This window comes from Mesoplodon bidens, assembly GCF_964165515.1.
Source record: "Mesoplodon bidens genome assembly, chromosome: 8".
NCBI lineage: Eukaryota > Metazoa > Chordata > Mammalia > Artiodactyla > Ziphiidae > Mesoplodon > Mesoplodon bidens.
In genome coordinates this window covers 110907557-110926733 of record NC_138165.1, presented here as the reverse complement: position 1 = coordinate 110926733, position 19177 = coordinate 110907557, and the positions used below count along the sequence as shown (strand labels likewise).

General features: G+C 44.1%; 1 protein-coding gene across 35 annotated transcripts in view; it reads right to left on the bottom strand.

Moving 5' to 3' along the window:
• LRRFIP1 (LRR binding FLII interacting protein 1) overlaps nt 1-19177 on the bottom strand; it is a 145896-nt gene that overhangs the window by 36110 nt on the left and 90609 nt on the right. For 9 of the 35 annotated variants that reach the window (XM_081241649.1, XM_081241628.1, XM_081241636.1 and 6 more), the window contains 3 exons: nt 6372-6416; nt 5158-5223; nt 294-383 (listed from right to left, as the gene is read on the bottom strand). The exons of 13 other annotated variants lie outside the window; for them this stretch is intronic. In XM_081241649.1, the coding sequence (XP_081097775.1) occupies nt 294-383; nt 5158-5223; nt 6372-6416 (201 nt within the window). Of the gene's footprint in view, nt 1-293; nt 384-5157; nt 5224-6371; nt 6417-6604; nt 6704-7787; nt 7866-12338; nt 12399-16395; nt 16435-19177 lie in introns of those variants that run through there. 13 more of the 35 variants (XM_081241661.1, XM_081241662.1, XM_081241630.1 and 10 more) reach the window with 7 other exon arrangements.

Below are 19177 nucleotides of genomic sequence, written 5' to 3'. Positions count from 1 at the left end.
GTGAGACCGCCATCTCTTCAGCGCTGTCAGCAGCTTCCTAGATGGTCCTTTGCAAACTGAGCAGTGCAATTCTCAGCTCACTGAATAGTCATTTTCTAAATTTGGAAGCATCTTCCCCAATCCTGCTTTTGCTTAGACCTGAAATAAATCATGGAAAGCCTTCCTACTTTCTCCCGGTTCAGGCGTTTGCAGGTGCAGGGGGTCTTCTTACGGGACAGAGGAGTGAAGGGTCCAGGGGTGGGGGGCGGGGAAGGGAGGAAGTGGACGGCAGCAAGGGCGAGAGGCCCACTCACCACTGGGCTGGCCCGCGCCGAGCTGCCTCTCGAGGAGCTGCGGGAGCTGGACTTGAAGTGGCCGCTGTGCTCCGAGGGCTGCCCACCCAGCTGGCCGCGGGACACGCAGACGGAAACAAAGGAACAGGTCAGCGAAGATGCAAGGAGGACGGAGGCCACGAGACAAAGGCTCCGGTTAGCTGTGAGGCCAGCCAGGCGCAGCCCAGAAAGGAAGGAGAGGTTAGTGTGGCCGCTGGCCGGCCCTGGGAAAGGAGGCTGTGTCTTCCCAGCATCGACATGTGGCCACTCAGAACACAAAACTTAATCACACTATCAAAAGAACACAGATTTCTTGGTTAGTAGGAAGAAAGTAACACAGAGCATCTGTTCAGCTGGGGTGTGGAGGACACCTGGTTTCGGCGCAGAAAAGCCTCCACGATGTGGAAGAGACAGGTCTTGAGAACGTGAGCTACCTGCCGGCACAGAAACTGAAGAGCCAGACAAGCGGGGCTGGCTTCGGGGCAAAATGCAAAAGTTTGCTCCTCTACTATCTTTGCAGGTGAATACAAAATAAGATTTAGGGTTAATACGAAATCAGGCAAGGCTTTTTAAAGTGCCACAAGACCTTCTATCTGGTGGCCTGCGTGTACATCTGTCTACCCATCTACCTAAACTTTCTCTCTTCTAGTAAAGGAAAACACCAGCAACTCGTGTATCTGGAGGCTATGCCCTCTTAACTTCGATTTGTATTCACATTTGTGATAGCCCTAAATGCATTTTCAGTTTAACAATAACAACAAAATCTTACCTTCCTATATGTGTACATATACCCCTTATCCCCGCCCTCCCACCCTCCCTATCCCACCCCTCTAGGTGGTCACAAAGCACCGAGCTGATCTCCCTGTGCTATGCGGCTGCTTCCCACTAGCTATCTATTTTACATTTGGTAGTGTGTATATGTCCATGCCGCTCTCTCACTTCGTCCCAGCTTCCCCTTAAGCCTGCCCCGTGTCCTCAAGTCCATTCTCTACGTCTGCGTCTTTATTCCTGTCCTGCCCCTAGGTTCTTCAGAGCCATTTTTTTTACATTCCATACATATGTGTTAGCATATGGTACTTGTTTTTCTCCTTCTGACTTACTTCACTCTGTATGATAGACTCTAAGTCCATCCACCTCACTACAAGTCACTTTGCTATACAGCAGAATCTAACACCACATTGTCAAGCAATTATACTCCAATAAAGATGTTAAAAAAAAGTATGTACCTATCTGAAGAATATCATAAAATAAAAGCACTTCATGAGACCTTAAAAAGAAAATCTTACCTTCCTCTTGAACAAGGCAGGGCGGGGGGAGGGTGGGAGGGGAGGCGGAACTCGAACACCATTTAGGACCACAGGCACTGGCCGACTGAGAAGCTGGTCTTCGAGGCCTGTGCGGACTGTCCTCTCCCTGCCCCCAGGCCCCCTGGAGACCCGCAGGCACCATTCCTACTGCAGGTTATACGGGCCACAAACCTTCAGGGGTGCTCTAGATCCTTATCGTAAATACCATCTCAGTTTGCCTGCTTATCCACCAGAGAGGAATTCCCCAGGGCAGAGTCTGTGTCTATTTTGTTCCCTGCTGAATCCCCAGCGACCAGACGAGGCCTGGCACACAGTAGGTACTTGAGCAATACTTGCTGAATGAACCATTTCAAGTTTAGGCTGTAAATAGCCTTGGTCAAGATGAGCGAATTCCCCAGACCCATCTTGCCGGGACTCATTCCTATGTTGGATACATATTTATTGTGTATTTACACTTAGGTGTAAGATGCTATTTCAGATGCACAGGTAATACAGCTGTACATACACTGTAAGAATCACTGTCATGTATGGCACATACAAGAAATCTACCAGCATTACTAGGCTCACCTTTTAGCTTTATTGTTCAAAATAAAGGAAAACACCTAACGTCAGCACTTTAAAGCAGAAGTATTTCGCCTTCGGGTTTGCTGACACAAGAGAGAGGAAGACTCCCTCCTGTAGACAAATCCTAGTGTATCCTAGGTCATTCGAGTCCTGGTTTGTGGTGCTGAGATATGACAGATTGTTGTTAATACGGTTTATCTCTGACCCAAGTTTCCCCAACTCCTGAGTCTCAAGATCATCCGGTCTGACTTGATCATGTGGAAAAGAGTAAGTGTAAAGTCTGTGTCACTGTGGTCCATGTGGCACCTGTGAAGTCGCCCATACTCTGGAGTCAGCGTGGCTAATGTGGGCTGAAGTAAGTTATTCAATAGCAAGATCTGAGTCCAGGGTCCATCTCTTATCGGCCATGAGACCTTGCGAAAGTTACATATCTTGTCATCTATGTCATGAAGTAGAGACACTGACCACACAGGTTCTGAGGATTATGCAAGAGAATACAAGCTGGGCTTTTCTCAAGCTGTCACTTTCTGCTAGAAACAACTTTCACGGCTCCTGGACCAACTGGCATCGGTGGTGATGACCGCTTCCCAGAGGGTCAGAACTAAGAAGGTCACGTCACACACGGCCAAGAGTCCTTCCTACAACATGCACACAGCTTACTAATGGTAAGGAAGGTACCGAATAGAGAGGTTTTGAAGCAAAACCGTTCTGCTTTCAAGAACCAGTCATTTAATCATTTAACTGTAATTGTAATTAGTCCTTTAATTGTAAACACATACTGTGTCTGAGGCTAATTTCTTGGGAGAATGGAGATGGGGACAAGTCTTTGAAAGTGGGCTCAGGACTGTCTTGGGCAGGCCTGGGGTCAGCCTGGACTCAGCTCACAGTACTACAAGTCAGGACAGGAGGGACCCCCAAGGCGCAGTGTCCTCACATTTTTGTATGTGTATTTGTCAGCGGCCACAGCTCCTAGCTGCATAGAGAGCCTGGGGAGACAGCATTCCTGGGCGTGGGGAACTCCGCATCCCCTTGCAGGGCTATCCTGAGGGCTGGGGGTGGGGTGGAGATGGGAAAGGATGAGAGGTCAGTGAACCTTCCCTCCCACCAGGCCTGCTGATCTGTGGCTGGCACACAGCTGATGGCCCAGAGATCTCTTCTGAGGGATTTTATCCTGGGGTTCAATGTGTCCCGTTTAATCCAGCAAACGCATGCTGTGCTCCTTTTGCAAGAGAGTGCAGTGTTAGGTGCAGAAAAAGTATATCTTTTGATTCTCTTTTATTTCTTCAGGCTGGTGTGAGACCAGGGACGTGAGCCCTATTTTAGGCATTCTGCTGTCGGGACAAGAAGACCTTTTACTTCCTAACTCCCTAAAGCCATACCTCCCAGGCAGTTCCTACGGGAGGGTTTAAAGCACCAAATAACTGCTACACAAAAGAGCAATCAGCGATGCCAGTCACAGTGCCCCGAAGGTCAGGAATCAGCTACTTGAAAAAGTCCATCTACAGAGGCAACATTTAAAGAGAATCTATGAGACGTACATCCCGCCGGACATTAGAAGTTCTGCTTTGGTGCCTGGGAAGATCCATCCTCTTAAAGAATTAGGTTGCTGCCTCTGACTGATAAAAGAAAATCATTTAGTTGCATTTTATCCGTCCTATAGGCCTGAACTATCTCATCCATTAGGTATGGTTTATGAGATTTTTAAGGGCCTACAAAAATATTTAAGAACTTGGAAAAAGATTTAATATAGCGGGTTCCACTGCATTAAAATTTTATGCAATATAAAATTGTTCAATGCAAGTGTTTAATTAGATGTCAACAAAAACCCATGCTGCGTGGGACTGACACATACTCACCACTACGTATAAGACAGATAACTAATATGGACCTACTGTACAGCACAGAGAACTCTGCTCAATACTCTGTAATGGCCTATATGGGAAAAGAATCTAAAAAAGAGTGGACATATGTATAACTGATTCACTTTGCTGTACACCTAAAACTAACACAACACTGTAGATCAACTATACCCCAATAAAAAATTTTAAAACTCATGTTACATCAATTATTATAATTAACATTTATAAAAACTACATTCTGAAGAAAACTGTAGGCTACCCTGGCTTACTTCATAAGAATTCCTGAATATTCATGACTGGAGAAATATAATAAATCATAAAGCTGGATCATTTAGCCAATTAATTAAGTAGTCAATTACTTCCAAAAGCAAAATTATAAAAGCACTTTCAAGTATTTCTTAAGCCATCATAGTTCATGTGGGGCGTGGATGCATCTTTCTAGGATTTGTGCAGGAGCCTCAGGATGCAGAAGCGTCCGCCCCTGGGGAGGGCTGATTGGGTCCAATGCCCAGTTTCAACTGATCCTCAGGACAGGTCAATCAGTTTCCTCACTTCCATGGGCTGATCCCATTTTGTTTACCTTTATCCTTCATTCATTCACTCATCTTTTTCATTCAACAAGTATTTCTTGTACAACTACTACACCTTTATTGAGAAACCCTATCACTTCCAATCCTTCAAAGAGGTGAAAAGACAACAAAATACAAAAAGGAAATTCCTTATGTGTAATATTCTAGTCCTTAAATTTGTTCATCTTCCTCCATCATCCAGAGGTGAGAATACTTTGTGGCCTGTTGAATTCCCTTTTGACTCTTTGACTCCTTTTATTATTATAAGATCACTTCATCCCTTGTTGCAGGCAAAGAGCAGATGAAACTCAATTAAGATGAATTCTCCCTTTGACCTCAACATAAACTGATGAGTGAGGACATTAAACTAACCACCAAAGGCTATATGACTTACGTTATCCATGACCCTTATTATCATGGAAAACTGGGATGAGACACTGTTTCCTCCCTATAACGCTGGTTAGTTATCTCCCAGGGCTGAAGCTGTGCTGAGAGTCACCCCAGGGTCATGCGGCAGAAAGCTCGGGAAACACAGAAAACGCCTTACAGCGTGGGAACCGCAGGCACTGCTCCGCCGAGCCCCACCGAGACTGCTCTCATCCGACACAGACGCCTGTGACGAAAACAGACTGTCAGGACAGGACACCTTTCCTCTCTCCATCGTCACCCAGGAAACACTGAAATGTAAGCTAAGGAAGAGTGACACATGCCAGGAACACGTCCTGAAAAACATCACAATGGAAGACATGCAGGAAAGGCTCAAAACCACCTCCACAGGCAAAGACTGTGCAGCAAAAAAACAGGGTCGTGCAAAAGTCCAAGTGAGAGAAGTTTTAGTTGCTGTCAACCAACTGGCATGCAATGGAATCTCCTTTAAATCTATGACTCTGAAAAATATTCCTTGCTAAGTAAAAACTTGTTAATCTAGATTTAAAACGAGCAGATAGTTCAAATATCCTGAATTTTCTCATGGCATCCTCATAGCTGATGCTTAGAAAGTTACTCCAATATGAAGTGACTTTGTAATAAAAATAGCATGTTGATTATAGCTCAATTATTTTATAATTCTTTAAGAATTGCTAACTAGAGAGTAGAACATTTCATTAACTCGAAAATCCTATGTAATTAATCACTAAGGGTAAATGAGGGTACACAGGAGCTTACAATACCATGAATGGAACTTTAATTTCCCCTATTTCTCCTTGAGGACACAGCGGGTTTGCTGGACCGGTTATACATCTAATTCATAAGTGTGCAATCTGATGGAAATTCAGAAAGTTATTAACAATAAGAGTATAGCTACTTTGAATACTTAAGTTTCCTGCAGGGCATAAGTACCTGGTACTTAAAACTGGAAATTTCCAAGATAATATAACATAATGGAGTAGTATCTGTTAAGGTTACCAAAGCAATCAAAAGCTATCTTTCTTTTTTGCCAATAGATTAAGTAAATGTTGCCAATACTTTATCCCCGCTAACAATCCTATACAAACACGTGTCTTCCCCAGCTATTGTCAACTGTCGGGAGAAATAAACCCCAGATCTGGCCAAAGGGGGCTGCAAGTGTAAACTCCACAGAAAGGGGTAATTCACCCCCAGAAGGGCTGCAAACAGGTAAGTCCACCGCACTCAGAGCAGGTGTTCGGTGGGGGAGGGGCGCGCATGCGCGCTGAGGGGCGGGGGGGGGCGGTTAGGCGGAGTGGGGGGGGTGATGGGCGGAGGGGGCAGGAGCGGGCAAGGGGTTGTGGGAAGCACACGCACCCGGTAACTCCCAGCCGGCCGGGCAGCGCCGTACATATAGGAGGGCTGGAGGATGAAAGCAAATGGCAGGTTTTTAAACCCTTGAAAAAACAGCAACAAATAATAGTGATAAGGTAATCATGATGCTTTTGGTGATCATGACAGCCAAGTTATTGTACGGCTGTTAGAAGGAAAAGAAGTCCACAAAGGCACCATGCCTTCAGTACCTCTGATAGATAGAAACCCACACTTACAAGAAAAATAAACATGAGATGATTTTTAACTTTAAACATAGTGAACTTCCCCAGAACCTCTGAAATACGGCTACTTTCGGGCATCTCTTTTCAGGCATTCCTAGGAGAAAGGGTCAGGGAGCGAGATAGAATGGTGACAATGTCAACGACACCAGCAAGAGCCCAAACCCACGACTCAAAATCCCAGGTGAAGAAAGCACTTGGGGGTGTTAATACACAGACTTCCCCACAGCAACAGTGGGGCAGGAAGAGCCTGTTTGCTTCTATCAGAGGATCCCAGCAACAGCCTCCAAGATACACAGGAGCTGTAGGGGGGCTTCAGCTGCCCAGGGCTGGCACGTCCCTGGCACAGGGGAACCCACACCCGAACAGAGACGGAGCCTGTGCGGGGTGTGCTGGAACACAAGGGCAGCTCGCTGGTGTGACCTGAGCCTCACCTCCGAAGAGCATCATAACCTGTTTACTGGCAGAGGCCACGGAGAGCCCAGGGCAGGGGGCGCACAAGCCGGTCAGGGAACATGCAGGAACAGGGATGAATCACTCAGCAACGCAAGGGACACGAGAGTGCAGGGAGGTGGCAGTTCAACCTCCATAACGTGATGTGTTCTTGGAGCTCGGCCTCCAACCTCCTCCTACGAGAACAGGACTCCTATACCTGGAGCTAAAAAGGCCAAGCACCTCGGGGGTGGCCTTGTACAAACAGGAAAGACAGCGGAGAGCGAGCCGGAGGAATAACGCTGTTCTCCCCACTTTCCAAGACGGAGGAGTTAGATTATGCACAAAAGCCTTCCAAATTGCTTCCTGGATACATTTACAGGAGAAAAATGTGTTTTTAAAAAACAAAGGAAACCCCAAATGGGGAACAATTGCTGGAAAAGGAGGAGAGACCCAAGAGACCAATTTTTTGGACTTGAGATTTTGAAAATATACATTTAATAGAGCCTCCTTTTCCCTAAACTCCTTTTTAAAAAAAATTGTAAGGTCTTAAATGATTTTGGATTTGCTTTAAAAGGATGAGAAAAGTCTTAGCCAGTTAGTCAAGCCAATTGAAACATCTACTGAGCTTTTTTGCTCTTTGGACTTCACATGGGAGAGGCTGAAGTATCCACGTCCATTTAATCAGCAATTCAAGTGACAACAGAAGGAAAGGAGAGGGAAGAATGATGTGAAAAGGAGGACAGACCCGGTTTCCATCCTGGGCAGACGGGGGTTTGGGAGCAAGGCCACGACTGAGAAGCCCGAAGTCGGAGCGGCAAAGTCCCTGTAATCAGAGAAAACGGGCCGGAGGGGAAAAAGGCTCACAGCTTTATTTCATTTCAAAGGCAGCATCAATTCACACGAAACTGACTTCTGCAACAAGATCGGTAAAGGACACGCACTTGCCGGGAAGAGAGAATGAGGGGAAGGAAATAAAGACCGTCCAGTTAACTGACAAAACTATTACCTGGGACTAAATTAGGACTTGTGAGTCTACACAGAGGCAAAAACAGGTTGCATTAATTTGAATTGATAGCAAGGTCAGTGGGGTTTTGAAGGTCTTTCTAATGCAAATTCTAATTTTTACAGTTTGGTGGGAAAAACTCAAAATCAGGAATTTGCAGAGATAGTGACCTCTATTCTACGTAATAAAATATTTCATTGGAGATGATCTCGGGCTTGCTTAGGTATTTACACAATGCACATGTGTTCAGTATTCACAGTATTCACAGAACACATGATAGATTCAGTGGTACATTTCTGAGGCCAACAGTCTATACGAGATTTCTGGGGAATACTACTATATAAATTAGCGGTTTCCCCAAATAAAATGTTCTATCCACATTAAAGGACCCTTGAAGAGGAGGCTAGCTGTTTCAGATTTCCATGTCAGCAGTATTCTACTGATCACACAAACCCAGGGCAGCCCTTTAAGGGGATGAAGTAGCTCTGCTCAGGTAACTTGGTGGCACCCTAAGACACTTCCCCGTCCTTTCGAGACCCCGTAACTTGTGCCTGTCGTTCCTATGCCTTAGGATCAGGTGCACCAGAATGACCTGAGGGGCAGGCAAGCGGAATCCTGGGGTGGGCAGGGAGTTTCTAATATTTGAACACAAACCCTGAAACTTGTTCCAGTGGTTGGGAGAATGCCCTTGGGTAGAAGCCATGTTGTCAATTAATTTTGGTGAATACATTCACATCCAAGTATTAGATAACTAACACCATGTTCTATTTTACAGAAAGTATCTACGCTTGGAAGTAAAGTTTTCTGAATGACGAAGTGCTCTTTTCAAAAGCAAAATCTCCCGCTGAATTAAGAAAATGCACACAATACACAAAAGACTCAAGGTGTCAAAACCCGCCAATCCTTTGGTGCTTACCAGATCTTATATTCAGCCAGAGTTCACATACTAGGGGAAGGCAGGGTTGGTGTATTTGTTATTATGGGGGGCAGCGGGGGGGAGTCTGGGGCGTGGGCAAGCTGATGGGGAGACGGAGAAGCTGCGGCAGTGTCTGGAACGCCCCCTTCCGCCCTCCCCACGCAGCAGGAGTAGAAAGTTGGGGGCGGGGCTGAGGCACGACAGGGGTGAGGACGAAGGGAGGACTAGGGTGAGACTACTGTGGCTCTACCTGGTTAGTTTCTATTTATTCTTTCTTTTCCCCTACGTATTCTTTAAGATTCCGTTGACGTTCTTTGTTATGACACTTCCTGGCAAAATCAGTTTCTGTACTAGTGCGAGGGGCGGGGGGCGGGGAGGGGGTCTGTATTCTGTTTTAGAAGTAAATGCTTCCGGCGGATCTAATTCACCTGCTTGTCTCTGTGACTTCCCTACCTGAACTAGTTCCCTAATATTTGCTGAGTGAATACAAATCTCACCGAGGCAGGATAAACAAGCCTTACCTATTAGGGCTCTTAAATAATTGAGAAATATTTGCCTATCAAGATTGGTGTATGTTCTTAAAGTATGGGAAGGAATGTTATTGTGTGGACGTTTGGATTTGATTTGATTTTCATTCCAAGTCTATTCCATCCTTGTGAAACTGCCCCAAGTATGCATGTACCCTGCAAAGTAATTCTGCTTTCAAGAATTCTCAAGGAAAGAATTTCAGGGCTTTCTTCTTTCCCTTTTGATTAATTCCAACTACTAAACAGCCACATACTTGCTTTCACCGTACCTAACCCAACACCACAATTTGTATTCCAACATTTGAATCTGAATTCAAATGCAAGAGAGTGGGCTAAATCCAAGGTAAATATACCATGTTAATCACCACCCCAAAATGGACTTTAACAGTTATCCCAATGAAACTTCATAAAATAGACGTTCAAAGAGAAAGGAGAGTAGACTTTACGCATACAGGACTGCATGCTACAAAACCTGCAGTTTCTGCAGAGAGGGTGTGAAAGAGTTAAATGGAAACCAACCAAGGTGTCCTCTCGGATGATGACAAAGCAGAGAACCTGCTGTCACCGCCCTAGCTGGAATTCTGAGCAGCAAAGAAGACAAGGTAAGTGATGAGCACTTCCGTACGCTCCCCAAAGCACCGCCTGTCCCGGTCAAAAAGCAAATATGGAATGACACAACCAAACCAGTATTAGTACTCCAGGAACGCAGAGGCAGCTAGAGAACTGATACCCGCTACTACAGCAGAAACCCTTAACCACTAGGGGTTCTACGCTGTGTTTCACTTTTCAGCGTTTGTATCTCAGTGAGGTTGTGTGATTTAACTATTATCATTATTTAACTATTTATATTTAAATTTAGCTATTATTATCTGTAATTCCTTGCTAAATCTCATGAAGGACCATCTATAACCTGAGTCTAGACGTTCCATATGACATCTCTTCTTAGGTAACTAAAATGCCATTTATTGCACAATTTTCACTCTTTCCTCAGCCCAGCACGTCTGAGGGCTACAGCTCAGCCCTGAAGCTCCAGGGAGGAATCAAACATCATCAGTCTGGGCATCTTGTTCCTGCCCACAGGCTGGTACTTCTGACGTCTATGAAATTTCTCATTCCCATCCAATTTTTCTCCAAGCCCATCCTTACACTGTTCCTGGAGTTTTCTGCTCCTATATAAGATGCTACATTAGAAGTACGTTGCTTGCTCCTTCAGTCATTGTACTGGGTTGGCCAAAAACTTTGTTTGGGTTTTTGTAACCCGAACGCACTTTTTGGCCAATGTAGTATTTCTCGATTATTTATTAAATCAATTTTATATCCAATTTCACTCTGTGGTGAACAGTTTTAAAATCAAGTTCTTTTGCATCGGATTTCTAGAGGCATTACTTAATCTTAACTAAATCGTAAGGCACACTTCTACCATTTCAACATAAAAATCAAAGATTAAAATATATGGATATATGTACAACATAAAGCTTGATGCCACCTTGTATGGTCACAGACATGCTGGCAACTACATGTCTGGGATGCTCTAGAGAAGAATGTAATATTGGGTAGAAGTTGGACTAAAGAACTTCTAAAGTACCTTCCAACTCTGAACTGTGACTCTTTGTGATCAATACGGTGAAACTATGCATTTAGGGTGAAAAGTTAGTTACTAAAGTAGTCAATTCAACCCCAACAAGCAGTGGGAAGCCATCAGAGCTCCTGTCCTATAAAGCCAGCACTAAACAGCCCTCAGGGCTGCTGAGCACAGGAAGCAAAACTGTCAACATCCTGCAAGAACGGAAAGGATGTTGCTTGCTTCTGTCCCCGGAGTGCTGTATTACCTTAAAGAAAAACGTAACAGAGCTTGAGAAAGTCCAAAGGCTGTCAGTGCAAAAGGCAACATAAAGAGGAAGACACAGCCTTTAAACTGGGAGGATTTTTTAGTTTGGAATGAGAAAAGCTTAGCGGAAACAGAAGTGTATGCAATCCTTAATAGGAACGAGAAGGTAAAACCTGACTGGCCAGTTTCAGAACGCTAAGAGGGTGTCCCGGTACCCCTTTGAAACCTGAAAATATAATTTAAGTGTATATATGATATTGCTTAATATAATTAAGGCAAATGAAAAGAAATACTGTTTTATATAGCTAGTAAAATTTATTACTACAAGAAAATAAATGAAGCAAATGCAGGAACAGGAAGATTTTAGATAATTTAATGTATAAGAGATCTGCAGCAGGTCAGGAAACTGAATTAAAATGTATCTGGTTTAACCACCTGAAATCCCCAATGACTTCCTTAGGAAACCCTGAGACCTCCCCCACTTCTTCCCGACTGCCCTGCTATTGGTTCACTTCTTCTCCTCTCTCCCCTGGGACAGCATCCCTCAGCTCCTCTTCTGCTTCCTACCCTGGAGCTGTGAGCACTGCGAGCATCACTGTTCAGCAAAACACAGGCTCTAGGGTATGTGTCTTTGAAATTACCAATGAGAGAGGTGGACAACAGTGGAAATGTTGAACTTAAGTATATTTGAGAGTGGGATACACTTCATATGCACATTACACACATACACCCAGGGCAATAAAATAATGAAGGAGCTAGTACTTAATTCGACCTTTTAATACCTAAGAGATTCCTTTCAATGTCCATCTCTTACCTTAACACTTAGAATGTTAGAAGACGAACAGTCTAACATCGGTAACCAACTGAAAAACATTAGTTTTCATTCTATCATGCACACACACACACACACACACACACAACTAGTATAACACAGGAAAGAACCAAAGAAGCTAAATTTAGCGATATTTTAAAAAAGCTTTGCAGCAACCTGTTTGAATTTTGTGTCATGCAAATTTACTAACCCTGCCAGATCTTCTATTCAGGGCCTGTGATCCATACAATTCTCCATCATAACCATTTGTCTGTTTCAGCGAAGAAAAGGAGAAAAACGGACATCAGTATACAAATGCAGACACAGGTACAGACGAGCAGGGAAGAATTCGCCGGGTATGAAGTGAGTTTCTGGAGTCGAGCGGATGGACACGGCCAGGGTAGCACACATCCCGGCAGGCCCCCCGCTGCCTCCACGCTCCTGATCTGCTCGACTGCGCCTCAGGAGAAACCAGCCCCGTAGGCGGATCACATCACCCTCTTAGTGTCACCGGCGACTATGGGGCACTCACTAGGGGACGGGAGGAAATGCCAAGTCCCCATAGAGTGAGGCGCACGGGCCTGGGTGCCCTTGCTTTCCTCGGCAGTTTTTGGTTCTAGTTTTGTGCTGATGATGCGGGAATCCCAGCCCGTGAGGAGCCTGGATGCCAGGCAACGTGGGCTGATGACCTCCACCTGAGTCAATTTGTCTTGAGTTCTTGGTTCAGCGTGAAGTCCTTAAAAACCACGGCTCATCATGAAACTGTATTCAGAAGATTCAGAGAGAGCTTCTACTCAATTTATAGATGCAAATGTTCATCATGGAAAAAATGTCTATCATGGCAGTATATCCTCTCTATCAGTTTTTCATTCATCCAGTCCTCCTACTTTATTTTTCAAAGTGAAATCTGAGCACATATTTCATGATTTCATACTTTGTTCTCCAGAAAAAAAGAGAACGATTCAGTTAAGCATAGGCTTGTCTCCCTTCTCTTCCCGATTCCCAGCCTAAGCTCGGGCTCTAGAACTGCTCTCATTCATCTATAAGGAAATTTCTGCTGATTCAAGATAAGAGCTGCCAAGTGTCAGGGACATAACCAGCTCCTGAGACAGAAAAAGGAGGAGCAGTCCCCACAAATGCTAAAAATGGAAGGAGATGCCAGGGGATCATGGACCTGAGTCGAGATTCCAAGTAGAAGCTTTGTCATATGACTTTAGGCAAGTTATTTAATCCACTGGAACCTCTACCTCCTTGGCTGTGAAAACATGCAGGGTAATAAATACTTTACAAGGCCACTGTGAGGATTAAAGCTGATTAAAATGAGTGCCCAGATCAGTGCTGACTGTATGCGTAAGTGCTTGGTACCGAGGAAGGACAGGATACGTTTCCTTGTTAAAAGTTCGGGGGAGGGGAGACGGTTCAGCACATATTATGCAGCTGTGACGTTGATGAAGAATAAATATATGGATTTCCAGGCAGATTATAAATCCAGACTCATGAAACCCTGACTATAAAACTGTGTACTTGTGTTACAATTCAAAAGCAAGTCTATTCGAAGTTTCTAAATGAAAAAGAGTATGTAGAAATCCTTCAGAATTAAAAATTAAAACTATGAGTACATTAAAACATTTTTTTTTGTGTGTGTGTGTGTGTGTGTGTGGTACGCGGGCCTCTCACCGTTGTGGCCTCTCCCATTGCGGAGCACAGGCTCCGGACGCGCAGGCTCAGCGGCCATGGCTCACGGGCCCAGCCGCTCCGCGGCATGTGGGATCTTCCCAGACCAGGGCACGAACCCGTGTCCCCTGCATCGGCAGGCGGACTCACAACCACTGCGCCACCAGGGAAGCCCTAAAACATTTCTGAAATAAATGTGATAGTAAAAAACCTTTGGCGACTGGCAGGAATTTTATTCAGTCTAATTTCTTTTTCTCTCTCGAGAGAAATAATCTTGCACGTCAAGGACTTGTATATTTCAGACCTCAGTCTTATTCCTTTGGTATCTGTTTAGAAGCTAGTTTCTGGAAAAAATTAATATTGAAGGCTAACATCAATCAATTTTAGATGATTTTTACCTTGCTAATAAATAAGGAAGAAAAATGTATTACATATATAAACCCTCTGGCTTTCCACTGTTGCTTATAAAATACACACTGCTGTAGATGGATTTTTCCTTTTTTTTTTTTTTTTTGCAGTACGCGGGCCTCTCACTGTTGTGGCCTCTCCTGTTGCGGAGCACAGGCTCCGCACGCGCAGGCTCAGCGGCCATGGCTCACGGGTGCAGCCGCTCCGCGGCATGTGGGATCTTCCTGAACCGGGGCACGAACCCGTGTCCCCTGCATCGGCAAGTGGACTCTCAACCACTGCGCCACCAGGGAAGCCCGATTTTTCCTTTTTGATCTTCTCATTCTCTTATTTAGCCTGCAGCGTAAAGCAGAGGGTGGGTGAAGGTTGGGAGAGCAAGTGCCCTCCTTCAGTTGTCCCTTTCTCTTCTGGCCTTCCACGAAAATGCAGGAAAAACCCTTCTTTTGAAGGCTTTGTGGAACATCCACACTTTTCTGTTGTAATGAAACTCTGTCATGGAGAATGTATCCCTACAACGTATTCCCAAATCTGTAGACCTCACCAACAACATCTCTGTAGTGAGAAGTACTTTGACCTTGTTAAATAACACACCAACTTTCTCCTCTTGGGTAGTTTTTCTGTGTTGAATTCAGATGGGTGGAGCTGTTTTTAGTGGCATAAGAGGGTAATAAGGAGAGTTGAAATTAACTGTAACAACATTAGAATAAAAAGTCCACAGAAGGCATATATCACCTTCATCTTAAGTCAGGTCTCGGATGTTCACCTAGCTTTGTTTTACACCATTTTTGTCCAACACTCCTCAGACCACCTGCATCCTGGTCACGGGGCGTGCTTCCCATCCCAGGACATCGGAATACCCAGAGGCCTGGGAATATGCATTTTAACAAGTTCCCCAGGTGAATCTTACATATAGTAACATTGAGAAGCACTGCTCTAAGACAGAACAAAGTAAAGACATTCACCAATCAGCATTTTCTAAAAGAGGATAAGTAAGGTATAAGAATAAATGTCCCATCAAAACCAGTTATTCGGACGGTAACTGGTGACCAGTCAGAATGCTAACGACTACATGCTGTCTGTCAAAGCATAACCAGCTTCATGCGTGACCATGCAAACGGCAACTGTTATTATTTTAATGCATAGTTTTAGGTATTCTACTGAGTCAAAAGACAGAGCCCCTTCAGGGGCATTAGAGACGGGAAACAAAATAAGAAAGGCGAAATCAAAGCTTTGACGTGCAATCCTTGATGCACTCAATTGAGTTTTAAAGTGGAGAACAGCAGCCTCACTGGGAGACTCTGGGGACAAGTGTGCTGTGCCGATGTATGGTCCTGCTAGTTATCATCTTAAGGGTAAAAATATATTTTGAAAACCAGAGTTTGCTAGATATTTTTTCAATGCAATGGAATGAATGAAGCACAAAATCCTTTTGGAAAAAGTGCTTCAAGTGAAGAAGTGTATAATCCGCTATAATAATTTCAGTGCTGAGTCACTTTAATGCTGAGTGTGATTTATGCTGGTGAGATTACATTTTTCTTCCTTTTAGTGTAATTTAACTTTACAGGTTTTCAGAAAGCATAAGGCATACAAACTCTTCTAGATGGGTGTAAGAAGGGAAATTCTGAATTTAAATCTAAAGGCTTCGTCTTTGTTACTGGGTTTGGGGTCTTTCTCAAAGAGCACTTTCTGGCCAAAGAGCCATCTGGGACATTTAATGTGAAAGGATACAGATTAGAAAATAATAAATTTTTCATTAGATAAAATGACTTTAAATTCAATCTTTTAAAGGAAATGTAGAGGCTTGGGAATTCTTGATCTGATTTGAGTTCCCTGAAGAAGACACCATCTTTCCCATCTGGTGTCTGCAGCTGCTACCCCAAAGCCTGGCAGACAGCGGTGCTCACAGGCCGCCGGGTGCGGGAGATGGTTAAGCACCCACACCTGGGTTCCAGACCCACCCATGAGGGTCAGAGCTGTACCCAGGAGGCCCTGGGAAGAAGAGAGCTCACTGTGGTGTGTGCACCTGCCCTCCGGCTCTCAGTCCCCAGGTAAGAACAGGTGCGTGGCATGTGTGTCTTTTAAAACAAAGGTATACAAATGCTCATGAGATTAGTGGAAAGCCACAGGTTATTATCTCCCACGCAACACGATTAGGATCAGGCCACATGTCTGCCCAATCATCTCACCCAAGCGTAGGGACCCCCGTACTCCACGTCAGGCTGCGACTGTCAGAGGTGGGATAGGAGAGAAAAACAACAGAAAAGAGTTGCCCAAAATCAATTAAAAAGCTACGTAAGGCATAACAGAAACATAAAACAAAAAACAGGCAATCTTGAAAATCTTAATGAAATTAAATTTTTTTCATGACTTCTAGGATCTCTTATGTATTTACAAACGCAATTACATTAGCATCACCATAAAATCCATTAGCATTAAATAAAACTTCCATGGCAGATGCTGCTCTAATTCATGGAATCTCAAGCAGTCTGAGCAATCCTTTCTCCTCCTCTACCTAAAACATTCTATTTATATTAGGCAAAAGGTCAACAGATGTGTCACTCTCAATTTTTAAGTAAAGAAAATTAAGTACTAATGATATCTAAATCTAGGTTTTCTGAGAATGTCCAAACAAACGCTAGAAAAAAAAATTTCTTCCATTTTTAAGGGTTGATCATCACTGTCAGTGGAGTTGAAGGCCTGTATTTTGAGAAAGTCAAGAGATAAAAGATAGGGTCTTTGAACTTTGCAAACGAAAGATTTCCAAATATTAAAAGATGAAAAACAGCCCTACGCAGAGATGGACTGAGATGAGCCCCCCTGGCGGGGGAGGCGCAGTGGGGACCCTGCTTGCCCACCAACCAGGAGAGGCCATTTCCGGGCCCCCGAGGGGCTTTGGGATTGACGCTATCACAGAACCCTGGCCCTGAGCAGGCCTCCTCGCTGCTCTGGGCTTGTTCTATGTCTGTAAAAATGAGAAGGCTTGACGCTTATCCCCAGGATCCAAGTTCTCAAGGTCTGTGATTTTTAACAAGAGTTATTTCTTTAGATCAAGTGCATCACGGGAAACAGCAGGGGAGCACGCCACCCGGCTAACGACGAAAACCCATCCACTGCTGACTTTCCACCTTCTCCCCGTCTCTTACTCAGCACCCTAATTGTGGAGCTCCTCCATAAACTTTTATATCCTAAAACAAATAGGCTTGTATCTTGGCAAAGAATGGTGTCCAGCACAGAAATTTAGCTCATTTCTGGTTAAAATCGTTGAAAATGATATAAATGCTATAAACACCCAAACAACCACTAATAATACAATAGTTTTAAGCTCTTTGGGATCAGGGAACCCTCTGAGAATCTTAAGAAAGTGACATTATTTTCCTAGAAAAATGCAAGTACAAACAAAATCTTGAATTTCAAGGAGGATCGCAGATGGAAAATGCTGTTTTGAAAGAGAGTTTGGGTTCTTTCTCCAGTCTCTCTCCTTTTCTCTCTTGAGCCCAAAACAGTCAGGTTTTGCCCTCACTACTTCCATCAAAAGTGCCCTTGTCAAGCTCACCAACGTCTTGGCCAGTGGTCACGTGAGTCCTGTGCTCACACGATCACGCCCCTTCTCCTTGAAAAGGTAACTTCTTCACTTGGTTTCAAGGACCCGACCTTCTCCTGTGCCTGCTGGACAGCTGTAATTTCCGACCCTTGTCTACAGATTCTGCAAACTGAGTTTTGCATTGATAATGTTTAGGTTACATAAATCTTACTTCCTCTTGCGTGAATCATGTCAGAGGGTATGTGAGGAAGTTACAACTACATGGCTAAGGAGAAAGTTTCAAATAGCAAGGAAGCTCTTTAACTGACTTCACCTTTGAACTGTAACTTTCCGGTAAAACCACGATGGATATGCTTTTGGCACCTTCAGGACAATGACAACTGTTAACAGCAAAGCGACAGTGTACAGCCATCCTTTGCTATCTGCGGGGGGTTGGTTCCAGGACCCCCCCAGATACCAGAATCTGCAGATGCTCAAGTCCCTTATATAAAATGGCGTAGTATTTGCATATAACCTACGCACGCCCTCCTGTACACATTCAGTCATCTCTAGATTACTTGTAATACCTAATACGATATAAATGCTACATGAATAGTTGTAAATACAATGTAAAATGCTATGTAAATAATTGCCAGTTCAAGTTTTGCTTTATGGAACTTTCTGGAATTTTTCCCTCCGAATATTTTTAATCCGTGATTGGTTGAATCATGCAGAACCTGGGTATATGGAAGGCTGCCTGTATCACCTTTATAGTTTATTGTTATAAACAGCTAAATTAAATGTACATTTGGTGCGTATATAAGAAGGCTAGGAGTTACATCACGATTTAATTGCCACGGTGATTAAAAACAAGCCTTGTGCCCCATACAGTCCTTCAGTAAAATGGAGTGGCTGCGTTGAGACCGAATTATTACCAGCAGAGAGATGCAGCTTTAATCCAGTGGTAAACTACACTGACACGCTCAGATTAATTCACTGACTTAAAGGACTAAGCAAAACACGTTTTTCTCTACTTCACTTCCCAAAGCATGCCATGTTTTCAAGTATAATTATGAAGATTTTTGGAAGGTTTAAGGAAAAATGTGTATTTGTGTTTATCAACCATCAGGCTGTCAGTGATGAAGAGATTTCATTATAGTTGATGAAAGGAAAGGCTCCTGAGGCCCCAGGCTGGATGGATTCAGTGTGCTCCGGTTTTCCACCGGCAGCCTACAGCAGCTCTCAAGGAGCTATGGGAAACATCACTGAATAACAGTTACTTTAACTTGTAGTTACTTTAACTGAGATTCCAATTTGCTGGCGAGCACGTGGACTTCCATTAGGGCAGAATGAGCCTCCATGCTCCCCTTCACCGCGCTAGCAATGAGGCAACTTACTCTAAATGGGGCAGCTTTGTGATGTGGACCAACATGAAGAAATGAGGACTT